The following is a 16,375-nucleotide window of genomic DNA, read 5'->3' as shown; positions in this document are numbered from 1 at the left end:
AGGCAACAGTGCCCTCGGCTGGTTCTCTGCCCAAGTGATCTGAGGGCCTGGGTGAAACCAGGCCTGGAGCACCGAGTCTGAGGGGCCGCTGAGCTACTGTGTTTCCAGAAGACTAACACAGAAAGTGTTGGCTCATGCTTCATCAGAGCCTCTCAGAGCCCTTTGCTAGAGACACGCTTCTCATCCCATTTCATAAATGAGGGCATTTCATTCTTTCAGAAACCCTGACCGAAGACCTGCTAGGTGCCAATCCCAGTGCTGGATGCCCTAGCAGGACCAGCCACGGGCAACCACACCTGCCCTTGTGGAGCAGTGACCACACGGCCGAGGTCAGTTAGGGACTGGAGGGGCCAGGCTCCCCATTCAACTGTGCTTTCCCAGAATGGGCACCAGGGACCTGTCTGCGTTCAGCCAGCCCACTGCCCTGCTGCAGGCAGGCTTCACATCCTGGAGCAGCTGTGTTGTGGGGGCAGCCTAGCAAGCTCTCCGTGGGCCCAGGAGCCTGACAGAAGTGATGGGACACTGCAGGATGGGTCAGGGGACCAGCCGGATGTGGCTGCCGATGGAGGAGTCTTGCCAGAGCCTCCAGTTGAAGGGCCTGTGCGACATGTGACAACTCTGCCCCTTGGCTGCCAGTCACTCTCTCTGTGGCCCTTTCTCTTCCAGTCTTACTGGTAGCAGGAGCCCTTCAGATGGGGTGCAGGAGAGCAGGTGGTCGAAGTATCACTCATGCTGTTGCAGGTCCCCTGGGGCTTTGGACTCTGGAATCAAAACCCAAAACCAGCTGCTTCATTGCTCAGCCCTGGCGGAATGTTTTGAGGGAGCCAAGTGAATAAAAGACTGTGAGTCAGCTTGAATAGGAAGTGAGCCCATGTTCATAAAAAGTGGCCTGGAGCAGAATGGCACCCTAAGGTACCCATCTGGGTCTCAGTTCTGACCTTGGTGGCTGAATGCAGGGTACCACCTTGGTGTCCCTGTGGTGGCAGCAGCTTCTGGTCTCCTGAGGACACCTCTGGGCTGGGGAGATGGGGAGCAGGCGGGTAGTCAGGACACCCAGCAGGGCTAGGGTTGCTATAGCAACTGGATGCTGCCTTGAGGGCGGATTTTTAAAATTATCTCGGCTAGGATAGTTTTTTTCCCCCAATCTCTGTCACCTCCCCCGTGCTGCGGGGCCAGGCCATGTGGGGACGCCTGCCTGTTCCTGCCTGGTGCTCCTGGCAGCTTCCTCGGGGGCTGGAGGTGGGAGGCTGTCTCAGGGTGTGAACTGCTGTGAAGCTGTCAGGGCTTTTGCTTCTAGCCTCCTCCAGCTCTTGGTTCCAAAAGCCTTCTGTCATTTTCTCTTTTTCGGGAGGCAGAGAGAGGGGTCTGGCTTGAAACTCCCCTCCCGCCCCCGCTCTGCCCACGCCCCTTCCAGAACAGCCTTAGCATCCGGACTGCTCTTTGGAGCAGGGAGGAGTGTCCTCTCTTGTCTGCTTTTTCCTTTGGTCTTTCTAACTTCTTCATTTGGCTCCATTTATTCACTGAGCAGATGCCTGTAGAGCACTTACAAAGCCCGGGAATATGAAATGAAAACTGCTTTGTCTTGGAGGAGTTCATCCTTGTTTTGACCCTGGACTTGGTCCTATCAGATGTCAAACATTTTTATGAAATTGTAGTAATTAAGACAGCGTTCTTGGAGTTCCTGTCATGGTGCAGCGGAAAAGAATCTGACTAGGAACCATGAGATTGCAGGTTTGATCCCTGGCCTCGCTCAGTGGGTTAAGGATCTGGCGTTGCTCTGGCCAGCAGCTGTAGCTCCGATTAGACCCCTAGGCTGGGAACCTCCATATGTCATGAGTGCATCCCAAAAAAGCAAAAAAAAAAAAAAAAAAAAAAAGAAGAAGAAGACAGCGTTCTTTTGGTAGAGGGAGGGTTACAAACCAATGGGACAAAACAGAACTCAGAAACACATGAAATATATGAAAATATTCATTTCATAGTCTGATGTGGGCTAAGTGCTATTGGCCCTCCCCTCCAGGTGGTGTCACAGGCATCCAGGCACCTTCTTGTGATGTTGTCTTCAGAGAGGGAGGATGGGGCTTGGGTGTTACCTGGTCTTTGTGTACAGCACTTCTGTCCATGTCTACTGGCCAGGCACATGGTTCCCGCGCCACTCCCAAGAGGACAGGGAATGTGGTCTTCCTCTGTCCCTGGGAAAAGGAAATGGGATCAGTCAGCATCTGGCCTGTCTTCATTGCCATATTACTATTTACTAGGATAAAGAAGAAATCCAATTTGCTTAGTTTTGTTTAAATTCATGAATAAATGGTGAAACATTTCTGTATATTTATTGAGTTGATCATACAAATTTTTCTTCTTTAATCTGTTCATTTGGTAAATGACATATATATATATATAGATATATATATACACTTTTTTTTGGGGGGGGCCACACTCCTGGCATGTGAAAGTTCCTGGGCTGGGGACCAAGCCCACGCCACAACTGTAATCTGAGTTACAGCAGTGACAATACTGAATCCTTAACCTGCTGTGACACAAGGGAACATGAACCTAAATTTAAGACTATAAATTTTCCTCTAAATTTTTCTTTGGCTGTATCACATTCATTTTTGTCAAGAAGTATTTTCATGATCATTTAATTCTAAATATTTTCTAATTTTTGTGTGAGTTATTTGGAAATATGTTTTAAAATATCCAAATGTTTGGAGAGTGGTTGTTGTGTTCTAATTTAATTCCTCTGAGTTCAAGGCATATGGTCTGTACATGCTCAGGTTTCATATTTGTAAACTCCGTGTGGCATCTAATTTTTTAGGTGCAGAGCTGTACATTCTGCCATTAGATCAAGCTTGCTAATAATGCGTTTAAACTTCTATATGTACTTACCAATGTTTTATCTGTTCAATCTGTCAACTACCAAGAGATGTTTACATTCCTCACTATAATTAGGTATTTGCCAATTTCTCATTATAATATTATCCATTTTGCATTATATAAATTTTAAGGTATATTATTGTGTACACTCAAATTCAGAATTATGATGTCTTTCTGGAACTTGATTATTTTATAACAGCAAATACTTATACAGTACAATGTGCCAGCATTTTCTAAATGCTGTCAATGTATTAATTTACTTATCCTCATAACAACTCTATGAAGTAGGTGCTATTACTGTCTCCATTTTGGAGATGAGAAAATTGAGGACAGAGAGGTTAAATAACTTGACTGAGGTCACCCAACTTCTGAGTGGGGGAGTCAGGATTTGAACCTAGGTAATCCATCTCTAGTGTGTGTGCCCTTAACTACAGTTCTATATACCGTTTCTTTATCATTATATGGTGAAATTCTTTATTTCTAATAATTTTATTGGGTATAAAGTTTTTTTCTAATGTTAATATAGCCCCCCCAATATAGCCGTGCCAGCTTTTCCAAAAGAAATTTTTTTTTGGCTGTGTTCACAATATATGGAAATTATTGTAATTACTGACATTTTATCTTTATTTTTTACCACCCATTGCATTCTGTCTTCTATTATTTCTGATGAGAAGCCTGCTGTCAGTTGAACTGTTGTTCTTTGTTTTACTGTCTGGCTTCACGTCCAAGCCCTAGGAGCATGTTTATTTTCCTTCATCCTGTTTAGAGTTTATTGTGATTCAGGGATTGAATCTGAGCCACAACTGCTGCAATGCCAGATCCTTTAACCCACTGCACAGGGCTGAGGATCAAACCTGTGCTTCCAAAGTGACCCGAGCCACTGCAGCTGGATTCTTTTTTTTTTTTTTTTTTACAGCCGCACCTGCAGCATATGGAAGTTCCCCAGTTAGCATTCGAATTGGAGCTGCAGCTGCAGGCGTATGCCACCACCATAGCAGCACCAGATCCTGGCCACATCTGTGACCTACGCTGCAGCTTCCAGCAACTCTGGATCCTTAATCCACTGAGCAAGGCCAGGATCAAACCTGTATCCTCATGGATACTAGTCAGGTTCTTAACCTGCTGAGCCACAACGGGAACCTCTTTGGGGTCTAATATTATCTGTTTCATCTGCTGGTTTTCATTCATGATGAGTTATTTCCATGTGTGTTTTGTAATTTGGGATCGTGAACCACTTTTACTGGTGCTTTATCTGTGGGGATCCTTTAAGGTCTGATTCCTGGTGTGTCCCCGCAGAACTTTTGTATTTGCTTTTGCTGGGCATCCATGGTTACTGCCAGCTTTCCAGTAATATTTTTGTTCCTTTCTTAGGTTGAGATTGTTCAAACCTTAAATCTACATGTGGTATAGGCCAGTGGCTGTGAATTCCCAGGAGAGATTTTTATTCCACTTCAGGCCTAAGCCAGCTCTTCCCCATTTGCATGTGTCTCCTGGTTTGGTGGAGATCTGTTTTTCTGTCCACCCTTTCGCTGAGTCCTGGTCTTATGCAGGAAGTTCAGCTCCATCTTCTTGGCTCACTGGGGTTGGATCCCAGGTCTCTTCTCTGTGTTTGGCTATTAAATCCGCACCCACATCAGTGCTGCGCAGCAGAGCTTGCCATGGATGGCATTGCTCTATATCTCTGTTCCAAGCGGGAACCACCAGTCACGTGGGGCTCCTGAGCACTTGAAATGTGGCGAGTACATCTGAGGAACTGAATTTAAAGTTTGAACTTATTTCAACTGATACCAATTTCAATACAGTTAGATTTAGGGAGCTGCCTGTGGCTGGCTCCCACTATACTGGGCAGCATTCCTGCTACACAGGAACGGACCACACATCTGAAGGCACCTGCTCTGTCACTCACTCCCCCCGCCATGCTGGCCCTAGTGCCCTCTTCCTGAATGGGGAAGCCTTCTCTCACTCTCTTTTTTTTTTTTTTAATTTTATTTTCCCACTGTACAGCAAGGGGGTCAGGTTATCCTTACATGTATACATTACAATTACATTCCCCCCCCCTTTTTTTTTAAATTTTTCTCTCACTCTCTTAACTGCATTTTAAAGGATGAGTTTTACCTGGCGTTCTGCTAAGCTGGGAGGTTTTCTACATTTCGTTCACAGTACTGTCAGAATGGAACAGTCTCTGCTTCCGTTTTCTCTCCCCTCCAGCCCCTCAGCTCTGCTGCAAAGAAAGTTTTCTCCGATGCAAATCTGTTCATGTTACATTTTTGTTTGCGAGAGGTCCCTGTTCCCTCAGAATGCAGCCCAAGTTCAGCCTGGCCCAAGGGGTCCTCTGTGACCTGACCCTGCCCGAGAGCTCATCTACGGTCTTCCCCTGGTAACACATACTCAAGCAGAACCCTGCCATCTCAGGGCAGGGGGCCACTGTCCATCCTGCTCCTTCTCCCTGGGACGCCCTGCAGTCCTGAGCCTGCCTCCCAGCTGCTAAGGAGCATCTACTCCTGTCCCTGCTCCTCCAGACCCCGTCCAGCACTTGGTCATGACCTTCACAATGCTTGCCTGTGCTTCTTGTGCATGCCTCTGTCTCCTGCCCACCCCGGACTGCTAGGAAAGGACTTGCCTTTTTGGTCTCTGGGGCGTGGCAGCCAGGCCAGGGCTGAGTGACCCATGGAGGCACTGATGCTGGGACTGTCCTTTGCTCCCCAGGGTGCAGTGCATCTTTGTGGGCCACTCCTGGCCCCGGGCACCAGAGGCACCCTGAATCGGGGACGCAGAGGGCTCCCTCTAGAGTTCTCAAAGGGGTTCTGAGGCTTCTGGTCCTAATAAGAGTCATCCTGCACCAGCCACAGCTCCCTGCCCCACTCCCTTTCCTTTTCTGGGAGTTGGCCTTTTCTGAAGTTCCAAGAACAAGAGGCCCCTAGAGTCTTTCCACGGGAGCCCCTGAGAGGCTTCACATGCCTCCGACAGCTCCCTTTGGACCCGCTCTTTATTCTTGATGTTAAGTGGAGAGGGCGGCAATGACAACAGACAGCAGGTTGGTGTGGAACAGGTCTTGGTTTAGTGCTGGCGATGCTGGCCCTGCCCACTGAGCTTTCCTGCTTCTGAGCTGACAAGGGACGTCTCTCCTCCCTCCCAGCCCGCCTGCTGCTGCTACCCAGGACAGTGGTGAGCATTGGCCTTTCTGCTCCGGGAAGACAAGGGTAGCAGGTCTCCAACGGGCCTTACCCTGTCCTCCCCTCCATTTACCAGGTGTCTAGGGAAAGAATTTTGGTTTGGTTTGGTTTGGTCTTTTTAGGGCCACACCCACAGCATATGGAAGTTCCAAGGCTAGGGGTCGAATTGGAGCTGTAGCTGCTGGCCACAGCCACGGCCACAGCCGCAGCAATGCCAGATCCGAGCCACATCTGCGCTCTACACCTCTGCTGATGGCAACACTGGATCCTTAATGCACTGAGCAAGACCAGGGATCGAAGCCACATCCTCATGGATACTAGTTGGATTCGTTATCGCTGAGCCACAACAGGAACTCCAGGGAAAGGATTTTTGGATTGAAAGTTGCTTAGTTTTTTGGATGGAAAGCTCCCAGGGCGCCACCCTAGGCTGGTCAGAACACTGGGCCGGGAGGTGGTCTGGCTCTAACCCCAATTCTGCCCTTGACTGGCTGCGTGGCCGAGAGCAAGCTGTTTCTGCCTCTGTGTCCGGGTATCGTATATAAGGTGTGAGCACAGATCCTGTGTCTTCCCTTTTACAGATCCCTGTGGTATGTTTCTACTCACTTTATAAATGAGAAATTCTTTTCAACTTACTTCTTTTCATCCCAGTCACATCTTTGTCGAGCCCTTTCCAGGCTGAAGTGAAGGCTCTGTGTGGTGCCTGTGTGCATTTGTGTGTGTGTGTGTGCGCGCACGCACGCGCGCGCATGTGTTCGTGCGTGCACACAGAAGATCAGACATAACCCAGTGCAAAGTGTAGTTCCCTCTGACACTCGGACCACCTGTGTACTCTGCCATGTGCCTTGACCGCTCATCCTTATGATCTGTGGTCTTTTTTTTTGGCCATGCCCATGGCATGTGGAAGTTCCCGGCCAGGGATGGAACCTGAGCCACAGCAGTGACAACACTGGATTCTTAACCTGCTGAGCCATCAGGGAACTCCTCTGTGGTCTTTTTATTCAGGGCCTCAGACTTGAAAGAAATTGGGTTAAAGAATCTCACACAGGAGTTCCCTTCATGGCTCAGCGGTTAACGAATCCAACTAGGATCCATGAGGATGTGGGTTCGATCCCCGGCTTCACTCAGTGGGTTAAGGTTCTGGCATTGCAGTGAACTGTGATGTAGGTCACAGACATGGTTGGATCCCGCGTTGCTGTGGCTGTGGTGTAGGCTGGCAGCTACAGCTCCAATTCGACCCCTAGCCTGGGAACCTCCATATGCTGCGAGTGCAACTAAAAAGGAAAAAGCAAAAAAAAAAAAAAATCTCATACAGAAGCTACTCTGAGCCAGTGAAGTCCATTTCCTAGAGAGGCACGGATTAAGTCAAAGGGCTATTAGCACCCAAGTTACCAGGGAGGAGACCTGTCCTCCGAAGGCAGCTGTGGGTGAGACCTGGCCTGCGGGGTGAGAGGAGGGAGCTGGGAGTGGCAGGGCAGCAGCCTGGCTGGGGGAGGGTGGGAGGGTCAGGGGCAGAGTTGTCACTGTTCCCTCAGAAGCCCCGTTCTTTGCCTTCTTCAGCTGCTTCCTGAGCTGGAGGTTAGCTGCTGGCTGGTGTTTTCCTGGGGGAGATGGGGGAGCCTGGCTGTAATCACCCCTGTGAGCACCTGGCAGCTCCTCAATCTGAGTCGTAACCAGGAGCTGCTTTGCGCTGACACCTGCCCTGATGTGATGCTCACACAGGACAGGCTGCTGGTGCTCTTTACTGCCCACCTTGCCAGTGTGGGTGGGTCTTGGCACCAGCTGGCAGGGCTGAATCTCTCATACTGTGAAGCCTGTGACCAGTAACGAGAGCTGCTCTGCTCCCTGGCACCTACTGAAGTGCAAAGCCGTCAGGGAGCGGAGCTCGGAATGTGGCCTCAGGAAGGGATTCAGCCCAGAAAACAGTCATTGGTGGCCTGTGCTGTGAGTAATGTTCCTGGGAGGTGGAGACAGATGCTGAATGGAATTGTGATGATAACAGCAGCCACCTGTAACATGCTCTGCACCAGGCACTGGGCCAACCCTCCAAACTTGCAGCCTCCCTCTCTCTTTTTGCGACAACCTCTCTAATACAACAGCCTGGGAATGTAGACATTGGTCCCTTTGTACAGCTGGATAATCCGAGGCTCAGAGAAGTGAAATAGCTGGTCCAAGGTCACACAGGTCAAGTGGTGGAGCTGAGACCACAGCCCCAGAGCCCAGCTCTCCCGCCACACCTGCTCTGCCTGTGTGACCACTGGACACAGAGCTTGTGTGTGCCAGGGGTAGGCTGTGAGTGCTAAACCCCACATCTACTGAGGACTAACTGTACAGACCTCCAAGAGACTGGAGAAAGCCGTGCAGCTCAAACTGACCCTGTTCGAGAAGCAGATTTAGGGGCAAGGCCTGGCAACCAGCCTCCATTGTCCCCCTGAGTCCCGTCCCTCCCTGTGAGGTGTTATGTGGAAAGGGGGTGAAATGAAGGCAGGCGAGAGGCAGCCTCAAGTATGTGGAGGACCAAGAAGGGGCAGGAGAGCTTCCTGCCTTGCTTTGATGGGCTGGAGTGTTAGTGTTACACAGGCACCCCACCTGCTCCCTAAACCCCTACAGGCACAACTCCACCTGCTACCTTCCTGAGCTGCTCCCCTGTTCCAGCCCCAACATGGACTAAGTTCAGAGGGTGAGGCAGGATGGGCCCTGAGCTTGTAGATGCAGAGATGCTGTGTTTCCACCCACCGCGGGGCCACAGCCTTCCCTGCCACTGCCTTGGGGCCTTGTTCTATCAGGGCGCCGTTCCTCTAGGTGTCCCTTTATTTTCCTCTGCTAGCTACATGTTCCTGTTGTTGCCACTCCAGCTTTAAGAACTTCAGAGAATACTGAAGCCCACTTGGCAGGGGCAACTTGTACCATCCTTTTACTGCTCCTTACTTCCAAGAGCATTTACATTCAGAGAGCTGCTCCATTCGCTGGAAACTGGTACCTCACCCAGGGTGGCCCCGGAATGGAGCTGCATGTTTGGGGCACTTGTTCTTTGTCCTTGTAATCAGTATCGCCTGATTCTTCCCTTGGTTTTTAAGAGCCTTGGAGAGAGGCCGGATTGGCCCAGGGGTGCCTGCAGAGGTTCCCGCCTGGTCCTCCGGAGGCACGGTCTATACAGAGACTACAGAGACCAAGGCCATCCGGTCCCCTAACGCCCCAGGGGTTCAGCGAGTGGGACCTCGCCGACCACCTCCCATTCCGCCCCGCCCGGCGTCCCTCCTGGTTCTGCCCGCTGAGTCCTCCTTCCTGCCCCAACTCCTCGCCTCGGCACCCGCTCCCCTTCTTCCCGCGACCCGGTGGCCAGGCTTTCCCCCTCCCAGCCCTGAATCCAATCCTCGTTTCCCCGCCCCGCCCCCAGCTCTGGCGGGGCCGCCTCACGCGCCGTCACCGCCACCGTCACCGCGCGTCGGCGGCAGCCCGCGCGCACCCGGCCACGGAGCTCTGCTCGCGGCGCGCGGCTCCGGCCGGGGAGGCGGGAGGGAGCCGAGGACAATGCGCCCCGCGCTCGGCGCCCCCCGCGCGGCCCCGCCCCCCGCCCGGCTGCAGCCCCCGTTTCTTCGAGGCCGGAGCGGCTCGGGCAGCAGCAGCAGCAGCACCAGCAGCGGCACTGGCGGCGGCTCCGGCAGCAGCGCGGGCGCCGAGCGGGAGGACGACGACGAGAGCGCCAGCATCAGCAGGCCACTGGTGCCCGCCGGGACCCCGGGGACCCCCGCCGCCTCCGCCGCTTCCACGCCCACCTCCCCGTGCAGCATGACCGCCGCCGACCTGGGCGCGGGGGTGGTGGCCGGGGCCGTCGGGGGCGCGGGCGGTCCCGGCCCCGGCCCCTCCTGTCGTTCGTGCTGTGGCTGCTGCGGCCGCCCGTCCCGGCAGGGCCGCGGGGGCGGGAACCGCGGCTGCACCCTTGGCCCGGGCTGCCGCTGGGGCTACCAGGCTCTGTCCGTGGCGCTGCTTCTGGCGCAGGGCGGCCTGCTGGACGTGTACCTCATCGCCGTCACCGACCTGTACTGGTGCTCCTGGGTCGCTACCGATCTGGTGGTGGCGGCGGGCTGGGCCATTTTCTTCGCCAAGAACAGCCGGGGCCGTCGGGGCAGCCCACACGCCCACCACCCGCACCACCCGCACGTCGCGCCCCTGCACCTGCCCGCCGCCCCTGCTGCTGCTGCCGCTGCTGGGGCTGCGGGCGCCAAGGTGCGCGGCGGCCGCGGGGGCGCTGGCGGCCCGGGGCCCGCGGGGACGGCGGGGGCGGCCGGCGAGTTCGCCTTCGCCTACCTGGCCTGGCTCATCTACTCCATCGCCTTCACGCCCAAGGTGGTGCTCATCCTGGGCACGTCCATCCTGGACCTCATCGAGCTGCGAGCGCCCTTCGGCACCACGGGCTTTCGCCTCACCATGGCTCTGTCGGCGCCGCTACTCTACAGCCTGGTGCGGGCCATCGGCGAGGCGGGCGCCGCCCCTGGCTCCGCGGGTCCTCTGCTCCTGCAGCCCCAGCAGCACCGCGCCGCCGGCTGCTTTCTGGGCACGTGCCTGGACCTGCTGGACAGCTTCGCCCTGGTGGAGCTGATGCTGGACGGTCGTGCGCCGCTGCCCGCGCACCTGCGCTATCTGCTCATCGCCGTCTACTTCCTCGCGCTCGCCTCGCCGGTGCTCTGGCTCTACGAGCTCCACGCCGCAGCGGCCGCCTCGCCTCGGGGCCGGGCCTCGCGGCCCGGCAGCTGCAGCCGCCTGCTGCGCCTGCTGGGCGGCTGCCTGGTGGACGTGCCCTTGCTGGCGCTGCGCTGCCTGCTGGCCGTGAGCTACCAGCAGCCGCTCTCCGTCTTCATGCTCAAGAACCTCTTCTTCCTGGGCTGCCGCGGCCTGGAAGCCTTGGAGGGCTGTTGGGACCGGGGGACCCCAGCGTCCCTAAATCGGGCCCGGGCGGGCTATGGTGCTCCACCCTCTGCCCCTACCGCGACCGGAGGCCCCCAGCTGGCCCACTGCATCTCAGAGGATGAGGGGGGCGCCCACGGCTATGTCAACACCCTGGCTGTGGCATCCCAGAATTGAGGGGTCTGGGAGGCTTGCTTTGGGGTTGGGAGACCCCGCTGCAGGTCCTCTGACCTTCTGTCACCCAGACTGGATCAGTCTCTGGGAGAGGTGACTGCTAATAGGGCTAAGGGCCAGGGCGCCCTTCAGAACCCCTCTGGTCAAGACTACTTGGAGCGGACAGCTGCTAAGGAGATGGAGAGCGGTCCGTGGACTCTCTTCTTCCTCTTCTGCCCTTCCTTCCCTAATCTTTGCCTCCAAGGGGCTGGTGCCTCTGCTTCTGGCTTTCCCCACCTCACCCTAGTTCCTCTCCTTTGTGGGGGAGAATAGAGGGAAAGGGGTGCCCAGGCAGGGGGTGCTGGGCCCTGGGCCACCCTGTTGCTTGGATATGCCAGCTTCTTTTAGGCTGTGGTTAGTAGTCATTGCCCCATGCCTTGAAATTGACCCAGAATCCACCCCCGCCATGTGTCGGTTGCATTTCTTCCAGATGGTGGATGCAAAGTCTGCGTGTGTGTGTGTATTTGCGTGTGCTATTTCCTTGTGTCTACCCCATGCCCCTCACAATCAGTAGGAGCTCTGGGGAGTCCCTGCCCTCCCCACCACACACTCCTCATTCCTACCTGAATCTGGCCATGATCTCCCAAACAGAGCTGGGCTCCTAGGGCTGCCCGGCTGCCCTCTCTGAGGGGGAAGCTCACTGGGACCTTCCTCACTCCCACTCCTCTCCCTCAGCCAGGGGAGCGGAGGTCCATACTCCAAGGACCAAACCTCACCCTTTCTGGGGTGAGTGCGTGTTTCTACCTCTGTGCTTTCCACTTCCGCTGCATCACACGCTGATGCTGCTTTTGCAAAAATAAAGACAAATACTCAGATGTTGCATTCCCCGTGGCCACCAGATCCAGTTGAGGTTTGGTGCCAGTGTCATTACAGGGTCTGTGGAGGGTCAGCCATCGGCTGCCCTCCCTCTTTCCCTCCCTCTGCACCCACAGCTCCTGTCCTTCCTGAAGTTTGTTGCCAGCTGGTCAGATCTGGGCTCAAAAGAACAGCTTTGGTGGGGTTCCTGGATAGATGTGAGGGGGGGTTCCCATGGGCCCCAGGGAGCAGGCAATACCGCTTCCCACCTAGGAATGTCTACTTCTGCCCTCTAGGAAGCCTGGTGTTACCTGAAAAGGTGGTGGTGACCTGGTGCTCTGCTCTGGTCACAAGTGTCTAGGGAATAGACGCCTGCATAGAGTGGGCAGGCAAGCCATATCCCGCCCAGCCTCTTTCCCTGGTGTTTCTTACATTGAGGTTAATGACAGGCGGCATCCAGGGATTATTCTTGATGTAGGGCCTCTCTTGGCATCTTTGTAGCAGGGGTGGTGAGAGTGCAGGAGGGGCCTGGGAGCTAGGCCAGGGGCACTCGCTCTCCTCTACAGAGGAAGGATGGGGTAGGGGCAGGTTGGAAGAACCCGTGTTTCTCCCCCTCCTTGTGCCTGAGGCACTTTGCATGGGTGCAGAGCCCCGGACAAAGGGCCCGGAGTCATAGATTGTAGTGTTGACTCTGTCACCCACCAGCTTTGAGGGACACATCGCTTTAGCTTTCTGGGCCTGGGGCCCCTCTCTCTTGCCCAGCTTCCTGGGGGCTTGTCCACAGCAGGCAGACACAGAGCGGCTGGTGGCCTGTGACTCCTGCTCTGGTGTGCGGAGCGGGGAGGAGAGTGCGTGTGCTCCCAGCCCCACCTGCCAGGCCCCGCAAAAGCGGGTTGGATTTTGCAACTAACTGTGTTTTGCTGCCTTCTCTCCCTCCCCCAGGACGCCTCTTCTTTCTCTTTGAAGTCCATGGGGTCAAAGTTCTGGGGCCCAGACCCTGGGGCCCCCCGAGAGCTGAATCCTCTTTCCAGCTTTGCTATTTCTCTGCTACCTAACCTCAGTGACTGAGCAGGACTGTGTCTGAGCCATGGCCGGCCCGGCTGGCCCCTGCCCCACCCCCTTTCTCCAACTGTTTGAATGGTGGTCTCCCTGCTGAGTGACCGGCTGTGACATCTCGAGGCTGGTGGGTGTCCTGCTGGGAGGCTGTGATGGCTTCCAGGGAGATGCCATTTCCCAGGTATGTTGAGAGGCTGGTGGCACCGGCTGACTCTGGCAGAGGCCCTTTCAGGCCCGGCTGCCGGACCCACTCTCCCTGGACAGATGTCCCCTTTCCGACACTTGGTGCCAGCACTTGTGCTCAGGGGGTCAGCCCCTTCCTTCTGGTGTGTTTTTCTTGAGTCCTTTTTCTTACTTTCCTTGTCCTGTTCACAACAAGAAATGCCTCGAAAGGTCCCTTTTCCTTGTTTTCTAGGGGCATCTGTAGCGTGGGGTCAAACTGGAGGTGCTGCCTGTAGGTCTAGCAGACAGGAGGCATGCCATTCGCCCAGGCCCGTGACCACAGCCCCGGGCACAGAGTCGAAGCTGGGGTCGGATCCCAGGCTGCCTGCCGTGGTGCGTCCTCCCCGGGGTCTCTCACTCCTTCCAGGACGGGGCTTGGACTGGACCCTCTCTGAGGATGGTTACAGTCGGACCTGCCCTCGCTCCCGGTCCCTGTGATTTTGTGGAAGACAGCAAGTTGGCAGTCGGAGCCTCAAGAATGGAAGTGGCACCTCGCTAGCATTTATCACTTTTTTTTTTTTTAAATCCCCGTCTCTTTTTAAAAATAAAACCAGCTTCTGTTCTGAAAATAAAAAACTTGAGACTTGTGACAAGCTTCCTGTATGGTTTAAGATCTTTCCTGTCCTAGTTTCCTTACTAAACTCTTAAATGTCACTGTGACCTTTGTTGTCATTTTGTGGGTTTGTGTCAACGTTGTGGGCACACCTTGGCGACTTCCTTCTGGGCGGTCCAGGCTCTCAAGGAAGCAGGTTGGCCTTGACATGAGGCCCAACCGGTCTTCCCCTGGCAGAGCCAACACCCCTGGGCTCAGCTCTCTTTCCTTTTCTTTCTGAGAATAACTTGCCAAAGGGGGAAAGGCTGGGAAACACTTTTTAAACACTCTGCCCCCTTCTCCCAGCTGGGAGCACGAATTCTGGTCAGGAAGGTGAAGAGGCCATGCTAGTTTTTTCTTGGCCACCTCCACGGCATGTGGAAGTTCCCCAGGGCCAGGGATCAAGCCTGCACCACAGCAGTGACCCCCAAGCCACAGCAGGGACAACGCCTGATCCTTAACCAATTGAGCCCCAGGGAAATCCATGCGTGTTTGTATTTAACACAGGAGTGACTCGGGGGTCCGAGAGAACATTGAGTCTGCACAAAAATAAAACTACAGCTGTTTCTTCCCATTGGCACTGAGAGCCTGTGCGAGTCAAACCCTCTGCTGGGGCTGCTGGTGATCCAGGGAGGCCAAGGCAGAGGCGGAGGGCCGGTCTGGGCTGGCCTTGCCCCTGCTTGCTATGTGCTGGCCTCCTAGACCTGCCCTCACTTGCCACACAGGAGCAATGTCACCTCCCTCAGGGGCTGCAGTAAGAGTTAAATGTAAATGGGGTGACAGGTGCGAAAATGGTCCTCTTCTTCAAGACGTTTATAGTGGCACTGGGGACAGAACTTTAGGTGTGCAATTGTCACGGGACAGCAAAGACCACAGCTTCATGTCTCCCTAAATCCAGATGGACAGTGGGATGCCGATCTGACTAAGTGTGTTATGAATGTTACGTTTCTCAGGGCTGAGCTGCCGCTCACCCACTCAGTGAAGGGGAGGGGGTCCTGGGGGGGTCCTGGTCCTGCAGCCAGCCCAGTGTGGGGAGGGGGCGCGGAGCTCAGGGGCCCTGTGCTCGGCAGGCCCTGCCCCTGATGCACAGGAAATCATCCTCCCAGCCCCTCTGGGCAGCTTCACCTCCCTTCCCCTGAGCCCAGAAGGATGGAGTGGTTTGCTGGAGGCCACGCTACGGTCAGGAGGGGAGTCCAGGTCTGGACCACGTCTGTCAGCCCCAGGCAGCCTTCGGACTTGGCGTGCCCTTCCTTGTCTGGTTCTGGCTAACGAGCAAGGGCTGGACTCAGATCCTGGGAGCCCCGTGGAGAGATGCTGGGCAGGCAGAAGCCAGCCAGCTGTGCCCCCTCTCCTCTCGGGCCACTGAAAGGGAGGGGCCAGGACACCCACCCCCATGAAGGTGTGAGGAGCCAGGGTGAGGGGCCTGGATGGCATCCTTCCACCGTCCTCTGGCAGGCAAGGCTGCCTTCACCTGCCTAAGTGGACAGAAAAGAGTGTGGACCCGGTGCCAGGAGAGGCCAAGAAAAAGGAGACAGATCTACAGGCCATGGAGGGGTGACGAGGGAGGCTGTGAGCGGGACGCAGAGAGCAGTCCAGGTCCCCCCTGGCAGAAAGCAACGGGCACCCCAGCTTCACAGCCCAGATCTGTGGGCTGGGCGAGGTTGCTTCCATTTTCCCAGGACAAGCACATGCACTCATACAATACATTAATGGAGCTCCTACTGTATGCATTGCTTTATCATCTGCAAAGCAAGCACTGGAGGAGGAAGAACATGCCACAAGAAGAGCAGCTGGATCAAGAGGCCCGGGTCCAGCTCTAACCCAGGATCGGCAGCTCACTGAGAGGCAGAGACCATAGAAGCATCAGGGCGGGGGTGGCAGGAGTGGCCAGTGTGTCCTGGGGATGGATCCTGCTCACGCCCTGTGACTGTGCGTTCTGCCAGTGTCAGAGGCAGCAGCCTGACCTAAGGAAGGTGACTCAGTTTGAGTCACCACCAGGCAGGCAGTGGAGCTGGGCCTCAGCCAGGGTCCATGTGAGCCCAGGCAGCTGCCTGTGGGGGTCCATGTGGTCCCAGGCAGCTGCACCTGCTGGCGGGTGAGGGGGCCGGGGGGCATCCACCTCCTTGAGCCCCTCCTGTTCAGTCTATTCAGGAGAGGGCCCCAGAGGCAGGGGTACTAGCTTGGAGGACACCTGCTCTGGGGGCCCTGCTGGGTGAGTTAGGATTTTATTAGCCACGGTTCAGAACAACATGAAGAGAGGCCTGGACCTATTCATACATGATGCTCGTGGTGTTTGGCTGATGACACCACACTTAGGCTGACGGGATCGCCAGCACTCAGTCCAGCTAAGACCAGTGTTTGTCTGGGGGCTCTGGGGAAGGGGGAGGGGACATGAGTGGGACATTAAATAAGGGTCGAGCACGTGGGAACTTCACGACTCCTCTTACACTCGTGTCCACAGGCAAAGCCACTGATGCAATGCATTAGTGCTTGTCGAGGGGCGGGGAGGTTGGGGCTGATGAGGAGGGTGCCGGGTGTCTTTAGGGGGTAA

At 55.2% G+C, this 16,375-nt stretch overlaps 1 protein-coding gene across 1 annotated transcript; it reads left to right on the top strand.

Moving 5' to 3' along the window:
- The first annotated feature begins 9,464 nt into the window (after positions 1 to 9,464).
- On the top strand, positions 9,465 to 13,757 carry TMEM121B (transmembrane protein 121B). Its single transcript, XM_047787918.1, has one exon. The coding sequence runs from the start codon at positions 9,573 to 9,575 to the stop codon at positions 11,121 to 11,123; it is 1,551 nt and encodes a 516-aa protein (XP_047643874.1). The 5' UTR covers positions 9,465 to 9,572; the 3' UTR covers positions 11,124 to 13,757.
- Positions 13,758 to 16,375: the final 2,618 nt, after the last annotated feature.

Source organism: Phacochoerus africanus, chromosome 7 (assembly GCF_016906955.1).
Source record: "Phacochoerus africanus isolate WHEZ1 chromosome 7, ROS_Pafr_v1, whole genome shotgun sequence".
NCBI classification, from domain to species: Eukaryota; Metazoa; Chordata; class Mammalia; order Artiodactyla; family Suidae; genus Phacochoerus; species Phacochoerus africanus.
This window is presented reverse-complemented; position numbering and strand designations above follow the sequence as displayed.

Bases quoted from the DNA above. Each gene is read 5' to 3' on its own strand.
- TMEM121B (XM_047787918.1), top strand. From the start codon at position 9,573: ATGCGCCCCGCGCTCGGCGCCCCCCGCGCGGCCCCGCCCCCCGCCCGG.